Below are 16442 nucleotides of genomic sequence, written 5' to 3'. Positions count from 1 at the left end.
GGGGTTTCCTGTATATGTCTACTAAATCCATTTGGTCTAATGTGTCATTAAAGCCAATGTTTCTGTATTGATTTTATGCCTGGTTGATCTATTCTTGATGTAAGTGAGGGTGTTAAGGTGCCCTACTATTACTGTCATGCTGTCAGTTTCTCCCTTTAGATCTAATTTTTGCTTTATATATTTTGGTACTCTTGATATATTCATAAGTGTTGTATCTTTTTGTTGAATTCACCCCTTTATCATTATATAATTCCCATATTGGTCTTTTATAATTATGTAATTCCCATCTTGGTCTTTGTTTTAAAGTCTGTTTTGTCTTGTATGAGTATAGCTACATTAGCTTTCTTTTCATTTCTATTTGCATGAACTCTTTTCCTATCCCTTCACTTTCAGTCTATGTGTATCCTTACTTCTAAATTGAATCTCTTGTAGGCAGCCTAGAGGTGGGTCTTTTTTTTTTTTTTTTAATCCACTCAACCATTTTATGTCTTTTGATTGGAGAGTTTATTTACATTTAAAGTAATTAATGTTAAGTATGTACTTATTGCTATTTTGCAGTTGTTTTCTGCCTGTTTTCCTAGATTTTCTCTGTTCCTTTTTTTCTTTTCTTTCTTCCCTTGTGGTATGATGGCTTTCTTTAGTGTTATGTTTAGATTCCTTTCTTTTTTGTGTGTGTGTGTGTGGTATGTACCAGGAAATTTTTTCTTTGTGGTTACTGTGAGGTTTGTGAGGTTCAAATATAGCATCCTGTGTTTATAATAGTCTGTTTTGGGGACTCCTGGGTGGCTCAGTCAGTTAAGCATCCGACTTGATTTCAGCTCAGTTCATGATCTCACTACTGTGAGATCAAGCCCCACATAGGGCTCCACAATGGGCATGGAACCTACTTGGGATTCTCTCTCTCTCTTTCCCTCTGCCCCTCCCCACATGCGCTCTCTCTCTCTCTCTTTCTCTCTCTCTCTCTCTCTCTAATAATAAAAAGAAAGAAAGAAAGAAAGAAAGAAAGAAAGAAAGAAAGAAAGAAAATTATTATAATAGTCTGTTTTAAATTTATTTATTTATTTTGAAGGGGGTAAGGAGGGGCAGAGAGAGAGAGAGAGAGAGAGAGAGAGAATCTCAAGCGGCTCTGCACTGTCAGCATGGAGTTCAACATGGAGTTCAACATGGGGCTTGCTCCCATGAACCATGAGATAATGACCTGAAATGAGCTGAATGAGCTGAAATCAAGAGTCAGAAGCTCAACCAATTGAGTTACCCAGACGTACCCCCATTTATATTTTTGATGTCACATTTATGCATCCCTTAACTAACTATTGTAGTTTTAATTTTACTACTTTTGTGTTTTAACCTTCATACTTGCTTTAAAAGTGATTGAATTCACTACCTTTACTATTTATTTACCTTTTCCGTGAGATTTTTACTTTCACTTTTGTTGTTGTTATTAATTAGTGCCATTTCTTTTCAGCTCAAAGAAGTCCCTTTAATATTTCTTGTAAGGCCAGTTTAGTGGTGATAAACTTAACTTTTCATTTATCTGGAGAACATCTCTTTTTTTCAGCCCTATTACGTATAATTGACATACTATGCAATTTGCCCATCATAATACAGTTAGATGATTTTTAGTATTTTTATACAATTATGCAGCCATCACCAAATTCCAGTTTTAGAACAATTCTATTACCTCAAAGTTTCCTTTTCCCTATTTAGTCAATTACTATTCCTACTCCCAGCCCCAGGTAACCACTGATCTGCTTTCTGTCTCCACAATTATTCCTTTTCTAGAAATTTTATGAATGAGACATTTTAAGGCCTAGAATGTGGTCTGTCTCTGCAAGTATTCCATATGCCATTGAAAAGAATGTGTATTTTGCTGCTCTTGAATGGAATATTCTATAAATGCCAAGTAGGTCAAGCTAGTCTATATACTGTATCCTTATTGATTTTCTGTCTGCCTGTTCAATCAATTTTTGAGAGAGGATTGGAATCTCTTAGCTATGGAGATTGCTTCTGATAGTTGTATCAATATTTCTTTGTGTATTGATGCTCTGTTATTAGATGTGTAAGTGTCTAGGACTGTTACGACCTCTTAATGAATTGACTTGACTTTTTTTTTTAAATCCCTGGGTTATCCTTTGTTCGAAATCTGTTTTGTATGATATTATTATTGTCCCCAGCTTTCTTTTGAATAGTGTTAGCATGGTATATATTTTTCCATACTTTTCCTTTTAAACTACTTGTGTCTTTATATTTAAGCTGTATTTCTGTTGACAACATGTAGTTAGGTATTATTTGTTTTGTCCAATCTGATAATCACTACCTTTAATGAAATTGTTTAGACCATTTATATTCAATGACATAATAGAGTTATGTTGAAATCTACCATCTTACAACTTGGTTTCTGTTTTGCACATCTGATCATTTCCTCATTTGTTTCATTTCCTCATTTTCTTTTTCTTTGAATTAAGTACTTATTATGATTCCATTTTATCTCCTTTGTTAACTTACTAACTATAATTTTTTGTTTTATTATTGTAGTGATATCTTTGGGATTATAGTATACCTTTTAACACATCACAGTCTATCTTCAGGTAAACTTTATATATATACATATATTTACACACATACATATACACACACATACATATACATATATATACATATAGTATAAGAACTTACAACTATTTACTTCCATCTCTCTCCTCCTAGCCTTTGTTTTATTATTGTCATATATTTCACTTGTACATATTATAAATCCCATAGCATGTTGTTATTTTGCTCTAAGTAGTCAATAATCTTTTAAAGAGACTTAAATAATAAGAAAAAAGTATTTTGTTTACCTACATAGCTACTATTTCTGGCAGTCTTTATTCTTTTGTGTTGATCTAAATTTCCAACTTGAAACTTCTCTAACATTTCTAATGCTTTATGTCTACTGGCAGTGAATCCTTTCAGTTTCTCTACATCTGGAAAGAAATCAGTGAATTTTTCTTTTATTTTTATTTATTTATTTTGAGAGAGAGAGTGAGTGTGCAGCGGAGGGGCAGAGGGAGAGGGAAAAAGAGAATCCCAAGCACGTGGGGCTCTATCTCATAAACCAAGAGATCATGACCTGAACTGAAATCAAGAGTTGGACATTTAACCAACAGACCACCCAGGTGCCCCTGAATTTTTCTTTTAGATTTTGTACTTTTTATCTCTAGAAGTTGCATTTGGTTATTTTTTCTATGGCCTGTTTCTCTCTTCATTACGTTCGTTTTGCTTTAACTCCTTCAGCATATTTGTAATAGCTCTTGTAACATTCTTGTCTTCTTGTTGTATTATCTCTATCATTCTATGTATCTATTGACTGATCTTTTCTCCTGGTTATGGATGTTGTGAATTTTACATTGATAAATACTAAGGGCTTTTAATTCCTTTAAAAAGCATTAGACTTTACTTTTGCAAGTAGTTAAATTACTGCATTAGTTTGATGTTTCCAAGGCTTGTTTTTAAGCTTTCTTACAGTAGCTCTAGAATAGACTTAATTCTAAAACTAGGTTAGCTTTGCTACTAAGGTGTGATCCCTCTGATGTTGCGTCTGAATTCCTCTGGTGTTTAACAAAGATTTATCTCTAGTTGGTAAGAATTCACTTCTCCAAGTTCTGTGTAAGCTCAGGAGCTATTCAGGTTACAGCTTCCCAGATATTCTCTGCCTGGCCTCTTGGAGTTTTACCCTATTTACATATGACTTAGTGTTTAGCAACTGAATCAAGAGGATACCCATGCAGATTTCTGAAGCCCTTTTCCATGTATCTCCCTCCTCTCTGGGACTCAGCCCACAAATTCTACCACCTGAGCCTTCCTTAACTCTGGTCTCTGTTCATTCAACTCAACAATACCATCAGGTTCTGATTTTGATCACCTCTCTGTTTTATAGTCTGGAAAGTACCTCCAGGCAAATAGCTGGGGCAATCATAGCGATTGATTTGAACAATCATATTTGTCTCCCTTTTTTCAGGGACCGCAGTGTTGCACTGGCTATTGTATAACTTCCAGAAACAGTCATTTCATTCACTTTTTCCAGTTTTCTAGTTGTGTATGGCAGTAGGGTAAATCAGTTCTGATTATTTCATTGAGGCTATAGAAGCAGAAACTGATTTCATTCCATTTTAAAATCAGCAATTTACAGCAGTCTTTATTTTGGGAATACAGGGCAAAGAAAGAGATTGAGTACCAGGAACTGATGTTTCTTTTAACTGGAGGAGTAAGTCTTAAGAGTACTGAGAAAAATCCTGACCCAACTTGGCTATCAGATAAAAGCTGGGAGGAAATTTGTCGGGCAAGTGAATTTCCTGCCTTCAAAGAACTCAGGTATTTGTTTAAACTTGATGATTTAGAATTGAGTAAGGATGGGTAAATTTGTAATCTCCTTGTTTAACAATATCTTTTTAAATTATCTGCCAGTGAAATAATAATTAGCTTTTTTCCATTAGGGAACATTTTTGCAAACATATAACTGAATGGCGGGAAATCTATGACAGTAAAGAGCCACATAATGCTAAATTTCCAGCACCAATGGATGAAAGACTGAATGAACTACAGAAGATAATAATTCTTCGGTGCCTAAGACCTGATAAGGTAAAAGACAAATGTGTTCTATTTCAAACCCAGCTAATTTGCCATTTAAGAATAAGTCTGGGGGGCGCCTGGGTGGCGCAGTTAAGCGTCCGACTTCAGCCAGGTCGCGATCTCGCGGTCCGTGAGTTCGAGCCCCGCGTCAGGCTCTGGGCTGATGGCTCAGAGCCTGGAGCCTGTTTCCGATTCTGTGTCTCCCTCTCTCTCTCTGCCCCTCCCCCGTTCATGCTCTGTCTCTCTCTGTCCCAAAAATAAATAAAAAACGTTGAAAAAAAAAAAAAAGAATAAGTCTGGGGAATAAAAGGCACAACATAAGGGAATATAGTCAATGACTTTGTAAAAGCAGTGTAATGGGACAGATGGTAGCTACACTTGTGGTGAACTTAGCATAATGTATAAACTTATCAAATCTAAGTTTCACACCTGAAACAAAGGTAACATTGTATGTCAACTATGCTCAAATTTTAAAAACAGAAGTTGTTCTAGGTTTAAAGTAATTGTTATTTGGTTCTTTAGCCCTCATTCTAGATGCTCAGAGGGGTTCATTGAGCTCCTTGGATATATGGGTTTATAGTTTTTCTCAAGTTGGGAAAAATTTTGCCCATTATTTCTTCAAATATTTTTTGCCACCCCAATCTTATGTTTCCAATTAGATACGTATTAGACTGCTTGGTATTATACTATAGGTGACTGCTCTGTTAATTATTTCTATTTATTTGTTTATTTGTTTGTTTGTTTGTTTATAAAGTTCATTTATTTGGGGCGCCTGGGTGGCTCAGTCGGTTGGGTGTCTGACTTTGGCCTAGGTCATGATATCGCTGGTCCTGAGTTCTAGCCCCACATCGGGCTCTGTGCTGACAGCTCAGAGCCTGGAGCCTGTGTCAGATTCTATGTCTCTCAAAAATGAATAAACATTAAAGAATTAAAAAAAAAAAAAAAGAATGTTAGCACAAGTGTAGAATAGCCTTTTCTTGACAGATAGTTTAGCTCAACAGATAATTTAGCTCCACTACTAAATTGTGACCCTTCTGGGGACTTTACTGAATATCCCAGTGATCACCAAGAGCTCTCCACTATGGCGGTTGGGAACCTGAATGATTCCCGGCCTTGCATGAACTCTGGTAGCTCTGTAGATCTCCAGTTCATAGCTTCCCAGCCACTCTTTGCTTGGCCTATGCTTCCACACCACAACATTCAGCAGAGATACAAGGGTACTGTTAGGCAGATTCTGGGTAGTTCCCTTCTACTCTGAACTCTGTAACTTCCAGTAGCCTTCCTCCTTAAACCAGAGTTTAAGAGTTTCCTGTCTTCCCAACTCTGCAACACTGTGTTGCTCTGCTTTTTAATGGCTTTTCCTGTTCCACAGGCTGAAATGTACCTCCCAGAAGAAAGCCTAAGCAAACTCACCTTGTATGTTTCCTCTTTGGCAGAGATCAAAGTCCTCTACCACCTGTTGTCTGAATTGCTCAGTGTCTGAAAATGGTTGTTTTTTGTTTTTTTTTTCATTTTGCCTATTTTTGTTGTTTATGTGGGAGGGTAAATCTGGTCCCTGTTAGCAGAAAGGACCATATTGGCTGGAAGTAAAAGATGTTAGAAAATCTTACACATGTCATAATTTTGTTAGTTTAAACATGCACAAAAATCTTTTTTTCTTCTAACAAGTTTTTATTTAAATTCCAGTTAGTTAATATACAGTATAATATTAGTTTTCAGGTGTAGGATTTAGTGATTCATCACTTACATACAATAGTCAGTGCTCATCACAAGAAGTGCCCTCTTTAATATTCATTACCCATTTAGCCCACTCCCCTGTTCACCACCCCCTCCGGCAACTCTCCATTCTCTATAATTAAGAGTCTATTTTATGGTTTGCCTCTCTTTCCCCCCCCCTATTTTCATCTGTTTTGTTTCTTAAATTCTACATATGAGTGAAATCATATGGGTTTTGTCTTTCTCTGTCTGACTTATTTTGCTTAGCATAATACTCTCTAGCTCTACCCACGTCATTGCAAATGGCAAGATTTCATTCATTTTAATGGTTGAGTAATATTCCAGTGTGTGTGTGTGTGTGTGTGTGTGTGTGTGTGTGTGTATACCCAAACTTCTTTATCCATCCATCAGTCAATGGACATTTGGGCTCTTTCCAAAATTTGGCTATTGTTGATAGTGCTGCTGTTAAACATGGAGGTGGGGTGCATGTATCTCTTTGAATTACTACTTTTGTATCCTTTACTGAGTAGTGCAATTGCTGGATGGTAGGTAGTCCTGTTTTTAACTTTTTGAGGAACCTCCATACTGTTTTACAAAACTCAACACCCAGAAAACAAATAATCCAGGTAAAAAATGGGCAGAAGAGATGAACAGACCTTTTTCCAAAGAAGGCATACAGATGGCTAATGGACACAAAAATCTTTCTATTGGTGAATTAAACAGGCTAGTTCTGATTTTCACACATTCAAGAAAGGCGATTATGGTGTTACAAAAGAAAAACTTTTATTTTTTTTAAGTTTATTTATTTTGAGAGAGAGAGAAAGCATGAGTGGCGGAGGAGCAGAGAGAGAGAGAGAGGGAAAGAGAGAGATTCCCAAGCAGGCTCTGCACTGTCAGCACAGAGCCTGACGTGGGGCTTGAACCCACGAACCATGAGATCATGACCTGAGCCAAAGTCAGATGGTTAACCAAATGAGCCACCCAGGTACCCCTCAAAAGAAAAACTTTTAAGCAGAAAACCAAAAACTATGTTTATACATGTAGTTTGAACTTTGAGAAAGTCACCTCACCCTTCTGAGCTCCATGTATAAAATGAGATATTGAAAGAATTGCACTGATCCCTTCTTTCTTTTCTTTCCTTTTTTCCTTTTCTTTTCTTTTCTTTTTTTTTACATTTATGTTTTTAGTAAAGCTTCACAAGGAGCATTATCTAATGCTTCACTTAGGCTCTGAGTAGATTCAAACAGAAGTTTACATAACTACTTGACTCCTGAGTATTTCTTCTTATTTTAACTTCAAAGACCTTTGTACATTGTTAAAACTTACCTCATTATTTCCTACCCAATAGTTGTATGTATATATATGTTCCTTTCATTGGACAATAGTCTCTTTAAGGCCAAAACAATGATATATTCATTATTTTATCGCCTATAGCTTCCCTTGTTCACTAGAAACTTAGGAATGATTAGCTCTGCATCTGGGAAACTCTTGCCTAATTTGCACTCCACAGAATGGCTCCCTGATGGCCAATGGAGATATTGTTTCAATGCCAAGTATGGGGTACTTGCCTAGTCTGCCATGCTTGGGAACCTGTGCTTAAACATTACAGCACTTACCACGCTGGAATATACAATAATTATCGGTTCGTTTGTCAGTGTCTCCCACTACACTCTGAGCTTCTGGAAGTCAGGACCCATGTCTTATTTTGCTCAATATCTCCAGGACTTAAAACAGTGCCTAGAAGATAATAGGATATTTCAGTAAATGTCACTGAATTGAGTTGAACTGAATCAAATTAAACTAAGTTCAGTTAAAGCCTCTGTTTGTCAGGATTCTCCAGAGAAACAGAACCAATAGGATAGGTGAGACAGAAACAGAGATTGACAGGAATTGGCTCACATGATTGTGGAGGCTGGTAAGTCCAGAATCTGCAGGCTGGAGACCTGGAAGAATCAATATTGCAGCTCTAGTCCAAAGGCAGTGTGCTGGCACAATTCCCTCTTCCTCAGTGGAGGACAGTCTTTTTTCTCTTTAGCCTTTCAACTGATTGAGTGAGGCCCACTCACGTTACAGAGAGTGATTTACTTAACTCAAAGTCCACGGATTTAAAAATTAATCTCAGGGGGCCTGGGTGGTTCAGTCAGTTAAGCCTCTGACTCTTGATTTTGGCTCAGGCCACAATCTCATGGTTTATGAGTTCAACTTCTGTGCTGGGATCCACACTGTTGGTGTGGAGTCTGCTTGAGATTCTCTCTCTCTCTGCTCCTCCCATACGCTGTCTCTCTCTTTCTCTCTCTCTCAAAATAAATAAATAAACTTAAAAAATTAATCTCATCTTAAAAATATCTTCATGGCAACAGCCAGACTAGTTTTTGACCAAATATCTGGGTACTATGCCCTAACAAAGCTGATACCTAAAATTAACTACCACAAAGCTTATCTCCAGGTCTGTTCAAGTTTCCATAATTTCTTCCCTAGAGTATCTTACATAAAGGATCAAAATCTTATAGAAAAGTCATAACTTTTTTTTTATATTAAATTACTGGAACAAGGTACTTTTTCTACAGAAAATTATCATGCTTCATTGCAGCTACATCATCTCAGGGAACATTGGCCCTGGTCTGTGCATAGATTAATGAGGGGCAAGGTCTCTGTGTACTCAGTATCTCCCTTCCCTTAAGATGCACAACTGAAGATCTGTGCTAGATAGAAATTATACATAGTGTTAATAGTAAAAGGATAAAAAAGATTTCCTCATTGCCCAGGTGAAGTTATTAAAGAAAGGAAGAAAAATCTATTACACCATTACAAGGTCCTTTTTGAAAACCCTTCAGTGGCCTTTCAATACCTATAGAATAATGACAGAAGTACAGCTTGATAGTCTTGTTACCTTGGCTAATAATACCTCTTTTCTGCCATTCCATTCTTATCTTCTTGAAACTTCCACTGTTTCTAGGGCACCTGGGTGGCTCAGTTGGTTAAGCATCCGACTATTGATTTCCGCTCAGGTTGTGATCTTACAGTTGGTGAGATGGAGCCCCGTGTTGGGCTCTGTGCTGACAGCATGGAGCCTGCTTGGGATTCTCTCTCTCCCTTTCTCTTTGCCTCTTCCCTGTGCACACATGCTCTTTCTCTTAAGATAAATAAACATTTGAAGAAAAAAAGAGAAACTTCCACTGTTTAAACCCACAGAATTGCTCACAACTTCTCAAAATTTCTCATATAGAAGATCCATCCTTTTTCCCCATCTATGCCAGGACTGCAGAAATCTGTGATGATCTCTCCTCCCTCCACCAAATTCCTACAGTGTTACTTTAGAAAGTTGTTTGGCATTTAGAAGATGATATCTAATACCTCTCTACTTATTCTCTGCTGCTACTGTTGATGAATATCACTCTTTTATTTTATTTTATTTATTTTTTTAATTTTTTTTTAACGTTTATTTATTTTTGAGACACAGAGAGACAGAGCATGAACAGGGGACGGGCAGAGAGAGAGAGGGAGGCACAGAATCTGAAACAGGCTCCAGGCTCTGAGCAGTCAGCACAGAGCCCGACGCGGGGCTCGAACTCACAGACCGTGAGATCATGACGGAGCTGAAGTCGGACGCCCAACCAACCGAGCCACTCAGGCGCCCCTCACTCTTTTATTTTAAATTAATTCTTGTGGCTAAAAACTGAAACAGTGTTTGAATCACAAGAATATGTGAATACAGTGAAAGATAGACCTCCAATCTGCACCTCCCAGTCAGTTGGCATCCTTTCTCTCAGGCAGTTAATGTTATCTGCTTCTTGTTCCCCTTTATGCACATGTAAATATGCATACACACAAATTCTTTGTCCATTTATTTTTAACACAAATAGTCATATCCACTGTTTTTGCGTGTTGCTTTTTCCTCTCTCAGTTTATAAAGAGTTTTCTCATTCTTTTTTACAATTACATGCTATTTCATTGTAAGTGTACACCATAAATTCTTTAACCAGTTCCTATTGATGGACCTTTACAATTATAAAAATGCTGCAATAAATAACCTTATTCAAAAGTCATTTCTCCCATGTGCAACTCTCTCTCAGAATAAAGTCCTGGGAATAAAATTGCTGAGTCCGTGGATTTGCCCACTTGTAATTTTATAGACATTCCCAAATTGCCCATCATGAAAGTTAGGCCAGATTACTCTTCCACAGCAGTGTATGAGAATATCAGTTTAACCCATAATTTTTACCGCACAGAATGCTGGCAAACTTTTGTATCTTTGCTAATCTGTGCGAGGGAGTTGAGGAATCTGGGGACCGATCTGGGAAAAGACATGGACGTAAGGTGGCAGTAGCATACAAGAGCTATGCTGGACGATGCTGGAACAGGTTTGCATGCTGAGAGGTGGAAGCCCCTTATAGCAGGAGTCTCTCCAGATGCTGGGATTTGGGGGGTGGGGGTCCCACAACTCCAAAGAGGAAGACGGCAAAGAAACTCCTTTGGGGGAAGGGAGAAGAGGCTTGTGTGGGGTCTTGGTAGCATTTATCAACAGCACTATGGTTTGGAGTCCCTGGATCAGAGCTCTGAAGGGCTACAGTGGCTGGGGGTCTTTATAGCCTAGGATTTACCATAGCTAGCAGATGTTGGGTGCAAATAGGCAGGCTGTAAATGGCTAAAAATCTGCTTATTTGGGCTATGTTTACAATAATTGAATATCTAAAAATTTTAGTTTGGTGTCAGTGGGCTTTTGAACTAATAGGTTTCAGCCTGCTATGAAGAAGGAAACAATCTAAGGGTCAATAGACAGAGACTATCTTTGTCCCTTACATAACCATCTGAAAGGCAAAAAATGGCATTTAAGTATAGTTATAATTTGTATTTTTTTTATTATGAGTGTTAGGGTATAGACTAGGCCACTGTAACAAAGAGACCTAAAATACAGTAGCTTAAATAAAATAGAAGTTAATCTTTCTGTCTCTCTTAAGTAAGCCCAGAGCAAATGCCTGACGACTGGCAGGGCAGGTCTGTTTTTGAGATCATCCAGACATTCAAGTTCTTTCTTTCATGCTAGTAAAGTCCCCTAGAATATGGTCCTCATCAGCGAGATTGAAGCTGGCTCATAAATACCACATCTGTTGAAAAGCAAAAGAGAGCATTTTTTTTAATGCTTATTTATTTTGAGAGAGCACAAGAGCAGGGGAGGGGCAGGGAGTGAGTGGGAGAGGTTATCTTAAGCAGGCACCACAGCCAGCACAGAGCCCAACATGGGGCTCGAACTTGCAAAACTGAGATCATGACCTGAGCTGAAATCAAGAATCAGCTGCTTAACCGACTGAGCCACCTAGGCGCCCCCAAAAGAGGGAGGCCTTTTTATAAAACTGCTCTTTATAAAAAAAATATGTTCTGGAAGCTCCATATATAACTTCTACTTGTATCCCTCTGGCCAAAACTTAGTCACACAGCCACATCTAGGTACAAGAAAAGTTGGGAAAACTTGAGGTTGTATCACCAAAAGGAGAGAAATGGGAACATTTTGCAGTTTCTGCTGTACAGAATGATTTCAATTAACTGTTCATCTTCTCTGCCCATTTTTCTTTTGGATTGTTAGTCTTGTCCTATCAGTTGATAGATATCTTTTATGTATTAGAAAAATTTGCATTTCATGATATGTTTCATGCTTTTCTTGACCATTAGACTCAAATTGTACTCTTTGTTGATTTCCAGTAATAATCAAAATTGTTATGTGAAATGAAAATTAGCCTAAAGATCATATCTTTTGTCTCCTTAACAGATAACTCCAGCTATAACAAATTATGTAACTGATAAACTGGGGAAAAAGTTTGTGGAGCCTCCACCATTTGATTTGACAAAGAGTTACTTGGACTCAAACTGTACCATTCCTTTAATTTTTGTGCTCTCTCCAGGAGCAGATCCCATGGCCAGTAAGTCTACCTCTTGCAAACTTTTAGGAACTTATAAATGATCCATTTTGCTCAATGTCCATTTCTTACATGATCGTAGATCAGTTAGTAAATCTGGTATATGTAAGGAAAAGCAACTGGAATCTTCCAGTTATGTGCCTGCACACTGAAACATAAGGTATATTTCATGATTTTACAGTAAGCAGTGGAGCTATGTTTTGTGCTCTCTTAGGCCTGCTGAAATTTGCAAATGATAAAGCGATGTCTGGAAATAAATTTCATGCTATTTCACTGGGACAAGGACAAGGACCAGTTGCAACAAAAATGATTAAAGCAGCAATAGAAGAAGGAACTTGGGTGTGCCTACAGAATTGTCACCTCGCTGTCTCCTGGATGCCCGTATTGGAAAAAATATGTGAAGATTTTAGTCCTGAAGTCTGTAATCCATCCTTTAGGCTTTGGCTCACAAGTTATCCTTCTCCAAAAGTATGTTTATTTCATGTGGAGTTTAGTACATATATTTAGTCATCTCTTACATTGTGTAAGTTTTTTTTTTAATGTTTATTTTTTGAGAGACAGAGTGGGAGTAGGGGAGAAAGAGAGGAAGACACAGAATTTGAAGCAGGCTCCAGGCTCTGAGCTGTCAGCACAGAGTCCAATGTGGGGCTCAAACCCATGAACTGTGAGATCATGATCCAAGCCAAAGTCTGATGATTAACCAACTGAGCCATCCAGGCACCCATGTAACTTTTTTTTTTTAAACACACAGTATGCTCTGTACAAGTTGCCAAGTTTATTTATTTATTTACTTTACAGAGAAAGCATGTGCAAGTGGGGCACAAGTGGGGGCGGGGGAGAGAGAGAGAGAAAGAGAGAGAGAGAGAGAGAGAGAGAGAGAGAGAGAGAATCTTAAACAGGCTCCACGCCCAGTGGAGCCCGACACAGGGCTCAATCCCATGACCCTAGGATCATGACCTGAACTGAAATCAAGAGTTGGCCACTTAATTGACTGAGCCACCCAGGCACCCCTACGTTGTATATCTTTTTTTATTTTCTATTTTTTTTAATGTTTATTTATTTTTGACAGAGAGACAGAGCATGAGTGGGGGAGGGGCAGGGTAAGTGGGAAACACAGAATCTGAAGCAGGCTCCAGGCTCTGAGCTGTCAGCACAGAGCCCAACGCGGGGCTTGAACTCATAGACAGCGAGATCATGACCTGAGCTGAAGTTGGTCGCTCAACCGACTGAGTCACCCAGGCACCCAACGTCGTGTATCTTAATCAAGCCTTAAATGCTTAACCTTAAGAGGTCTTAAAAAATATTTCTAGAGTGGGACGCCTGGGTGGCACAGGTGGTTAAGCATCTGACTCTTGATTACAGCTCTGGTCATGATCTCATGGTCCGTGAGATGGAGCCCTGCATCAGGCTCTGTGCTGACAGCACAGAGCCTGCTTGGGACTCTGTCTCTCCCTCTGCCTGCCCCTCCCTCCCCCACCTCTTTCTCTCTCAAAATAAATAAATAAACTTAAAAAAATATATTTCTGGAGTCCTCTTTAATACGCACTTTTAACCAACTAGTGTTTGAATTTTGGGGATTCAAGCTGCTTATCTTGTGTAATGCTCTGTTTATTCTGTCTTTAGTTCCCAGTAACCATCCTACAGAATGGAGTAAAAATGACTAATGAGCCTCCCACAGGTCTTCGGCTAAATCTCCTCCAATCATATCTCACTGATCCCGTTTCTGATTCTCAGTTTTTCAGTGGATGCCAGGGAAAGGAACTGGTAATGTTCAGCTTCTGGAGCTTTTCAAATGTGTTTTTAAAGTGAGAAAATATGGTAATATAAATATTTAATAATGTTAAGCTTTGGCATTTTCTGAGAAGACTGATATTGTACCTATCTTGTTCATCATTTTCTTGCCAGCAGTTTGTGCTCTGCTTCCCACAGAGTAGACATTTAAATAAATGTTTGTTGACTGAATGAACATATCTTAGTTAGTACACCAAAATCCAATAATGAGTTTAAGACCCAAGAGTAGCAATCTATTTTCATATCATTTATTCTTTCTTTCCACAAAATGTGTGTTAGGTGCTTTCCCAGGTACTAGATATAAAGCAGTGAGAATAAAATAAAACACCTCCCCACAAATCTGCCATCATGGAACTTAAATTCTAGTGATACTGTTTTGACATATTAATGCTTTTCAGTGTGCTCATGTAATTTGCACATGGTATTGGGGACTTAGGAGTCCTAGTAAATAAATATCAACCTTTTTTTTTTTTTTTGCATTGACCACTAAGAAACAGGAAAAAGTATAAACATAAGGGAACAATTTTTTTTTAAGTTTATTTTGAGAGTGTGAGAGAGAGAGAGAGAGAAAGCATGTGCATGCACGTTAGTGGGGGAGAGGCAGAGAGAGAGGGAGAGAGAGAGAATCCCAAGTGGGGCCCAGTCCTACCAACCGTGAGATCTTGACCTGAGCCGAAATCAAGAGTTGGACGCTTAACTGACTGAGCCACCAGGCACCTCAAGGGAACGAAATTTTAACCTTAGTTACTGATATAGACTAGGTTGGAAGATGTAGTAGACACCTGTGAACAAATGGGGCATCACTGAATAGAATTAAACAGACTTATCCACCCTCAGTGAGAACAGAGGAACGTTTTCTTCCCCAAGGGAAGCTCACTTCTAAGACGAAGAGGGAAAAGCTGAGCAAAGCATATCTGGTTAACTTTTCCCAAATTTATCAACCAGATAGGTCCCTTCTCCTGCAGTGATTAATGCAAGGATGGGGAAAATCCAGAAGTGTTACACTGAGTCTCTGCACATGGAAAGAAACGTCAATACTAAGGGAAATTGATTCCCTGCCCTCACCCCAACATGCCATTTATCACACTGGCCTATTTGAGCTAGAAAAATAATAGAATTGAAAATAAAGAATTGAATTCTTTGTAAGCCAGCTAGTTTCTCTCTGCTTCATACCTTCTGCATGCCCCTAGTTCTGAGCAATAAATTTATTTGAAAGTCTGGGAGAAAAGGAGGATATTTGGTGTTTTAGCTAGGAAAAGAGCTTAATAAAATGGAAAAGGTGGTATGATGTCTGATCCCCATCTAGGGTTTGAGCTCCTGCAAGAAATCCCAAGATTTCTCTCATACCACAGGACCGTTTCTGGCCCACAAGCACAGACCAAAAATGTGGAGGGATTATGACTTCCTTAAGAAAAATTCCATTGTGTGAAAATATGTGGGAAATACACATAAATTAGGTTATTGCTCTCATTGCCAAAAGGTTTCCCCTGTTAAATGTTTCACCACAGGGGCACCTGGGTGGCTCAGTCAGTTAAGCGGCTTTCTTCAGTTCAGGTCATGATCTCACGGTCTGTGAGTTTGAGGCTCTACATTGGGCTCTGTACTGACAGCTCAGAGCCTGGACCCTACTTTGGATTCTATGTCTCCCTCTCTCTCTGCCTTTCCCCTGTTTGCATTCTCTCTCTCTCTCTCTCTCTCTCTCTCTCTCTCTCAAAAATAAATAAACATTAAAAAAAAAACTTTCACCACAGTTTTCTTTCAGTATTACTTAAAATATGCTTTAATTTATGTACATTTCAGGAATATAGGTATTCAGTAATGCCATGGTGTACTTGTATTTTTTTTTTAATTTTTAATGTTTATTATTTTGAGAGAGAGAGAGAGCATAAGCAGGGTAGGGGCGGAGAGAGGGAGACACAGAATCCAAAGCAGTCTTCCAGGCTCTGAGGGGTCAGCACACAGCCCAATGTCAGGCTCAAACCCACTGACCGCAGATCACGAGATCTTGACCTGAGCAGAAGTCTGATGCTTATACAACTGAGCTACCCAGGTGCCCCTGTGCTTGTACTTTAATATTATAAAAATAATTTCTACTACTGCGTCATATGAAGGTAGTTGGAAGGATTTTTACTGCATTTGGAGCTATGTGATCTAACTTAAACCATCAAGGTAGCATACTTGAAATTTACTTGGGGCGGTGGGGGAGGGGGTCTTCATAGGGGTGGATGGCCATCCTCCAGAGCACCGACACATATGAAGACGCCAGGAGAGCATAAACAAGGGTTTCAAAAGTGACCTCCACATGGAAAGTCATAGAATCAGGAACTATGTATTCGGGTTTATTCCTATCATAATGACTATGTTCGCTCACTTGTAGTGAGCATATGCCAGTGAGGCTACAGGATAACATTGAGC

The 16442-nt window shown here is 38.5% G+C and overlaps 1 protein-coding gene across 1 annotated transcript in view; it reads left to right on the top strand.

Moving 5' to 3' along the window:
- Window positions 1-16442, top strand: part of DNAH12 (dynein axonemal heavy chain 12) — a 219686-nt gene that overhangs the window by 183880 nt on the left and 19364 nt on the right. Inside the window, exons 61-65 of the mRNA XM_043587710.1 lie at window positions 4192-4350; window positions 4473-4617; window positions 12089-12239; window positions 12451-12704; window positions 13860-14000. Coding sequence (XP_043443645.1) covers window positions 4192-4350; window positions 4473-4617; window positions 12089-12239; window positions 12451-12704; window positions 13860-14000 — 850 coding nt within the window. The remainder of the gene's footprint in view (window positions 1-4191; window positions 4351-4472; window positions 4618-12088; window positions 12240-12450; window positions 12705-13859; window positions 14001-16442) is intronic.

This window comes from Prionailurus bengalensis, chromosome A2 (genome assembly GCF_016509475.1).
Source record: "Prionailurus bengalensis isolate Pbe53 chromosome A2, Fcat_Pben_1.1_paternal_pri, whole genome shotgun sequence".
Lineage (NCBI taxonomy): Eukaryota > Metazoa > Chordata > Mammalia > Carnivora > Felidae > Prionailurus > Prionailurus bengalensis.
This window is presented reverse-complemented; position numbering and strand designations above follow the sequence as displayed.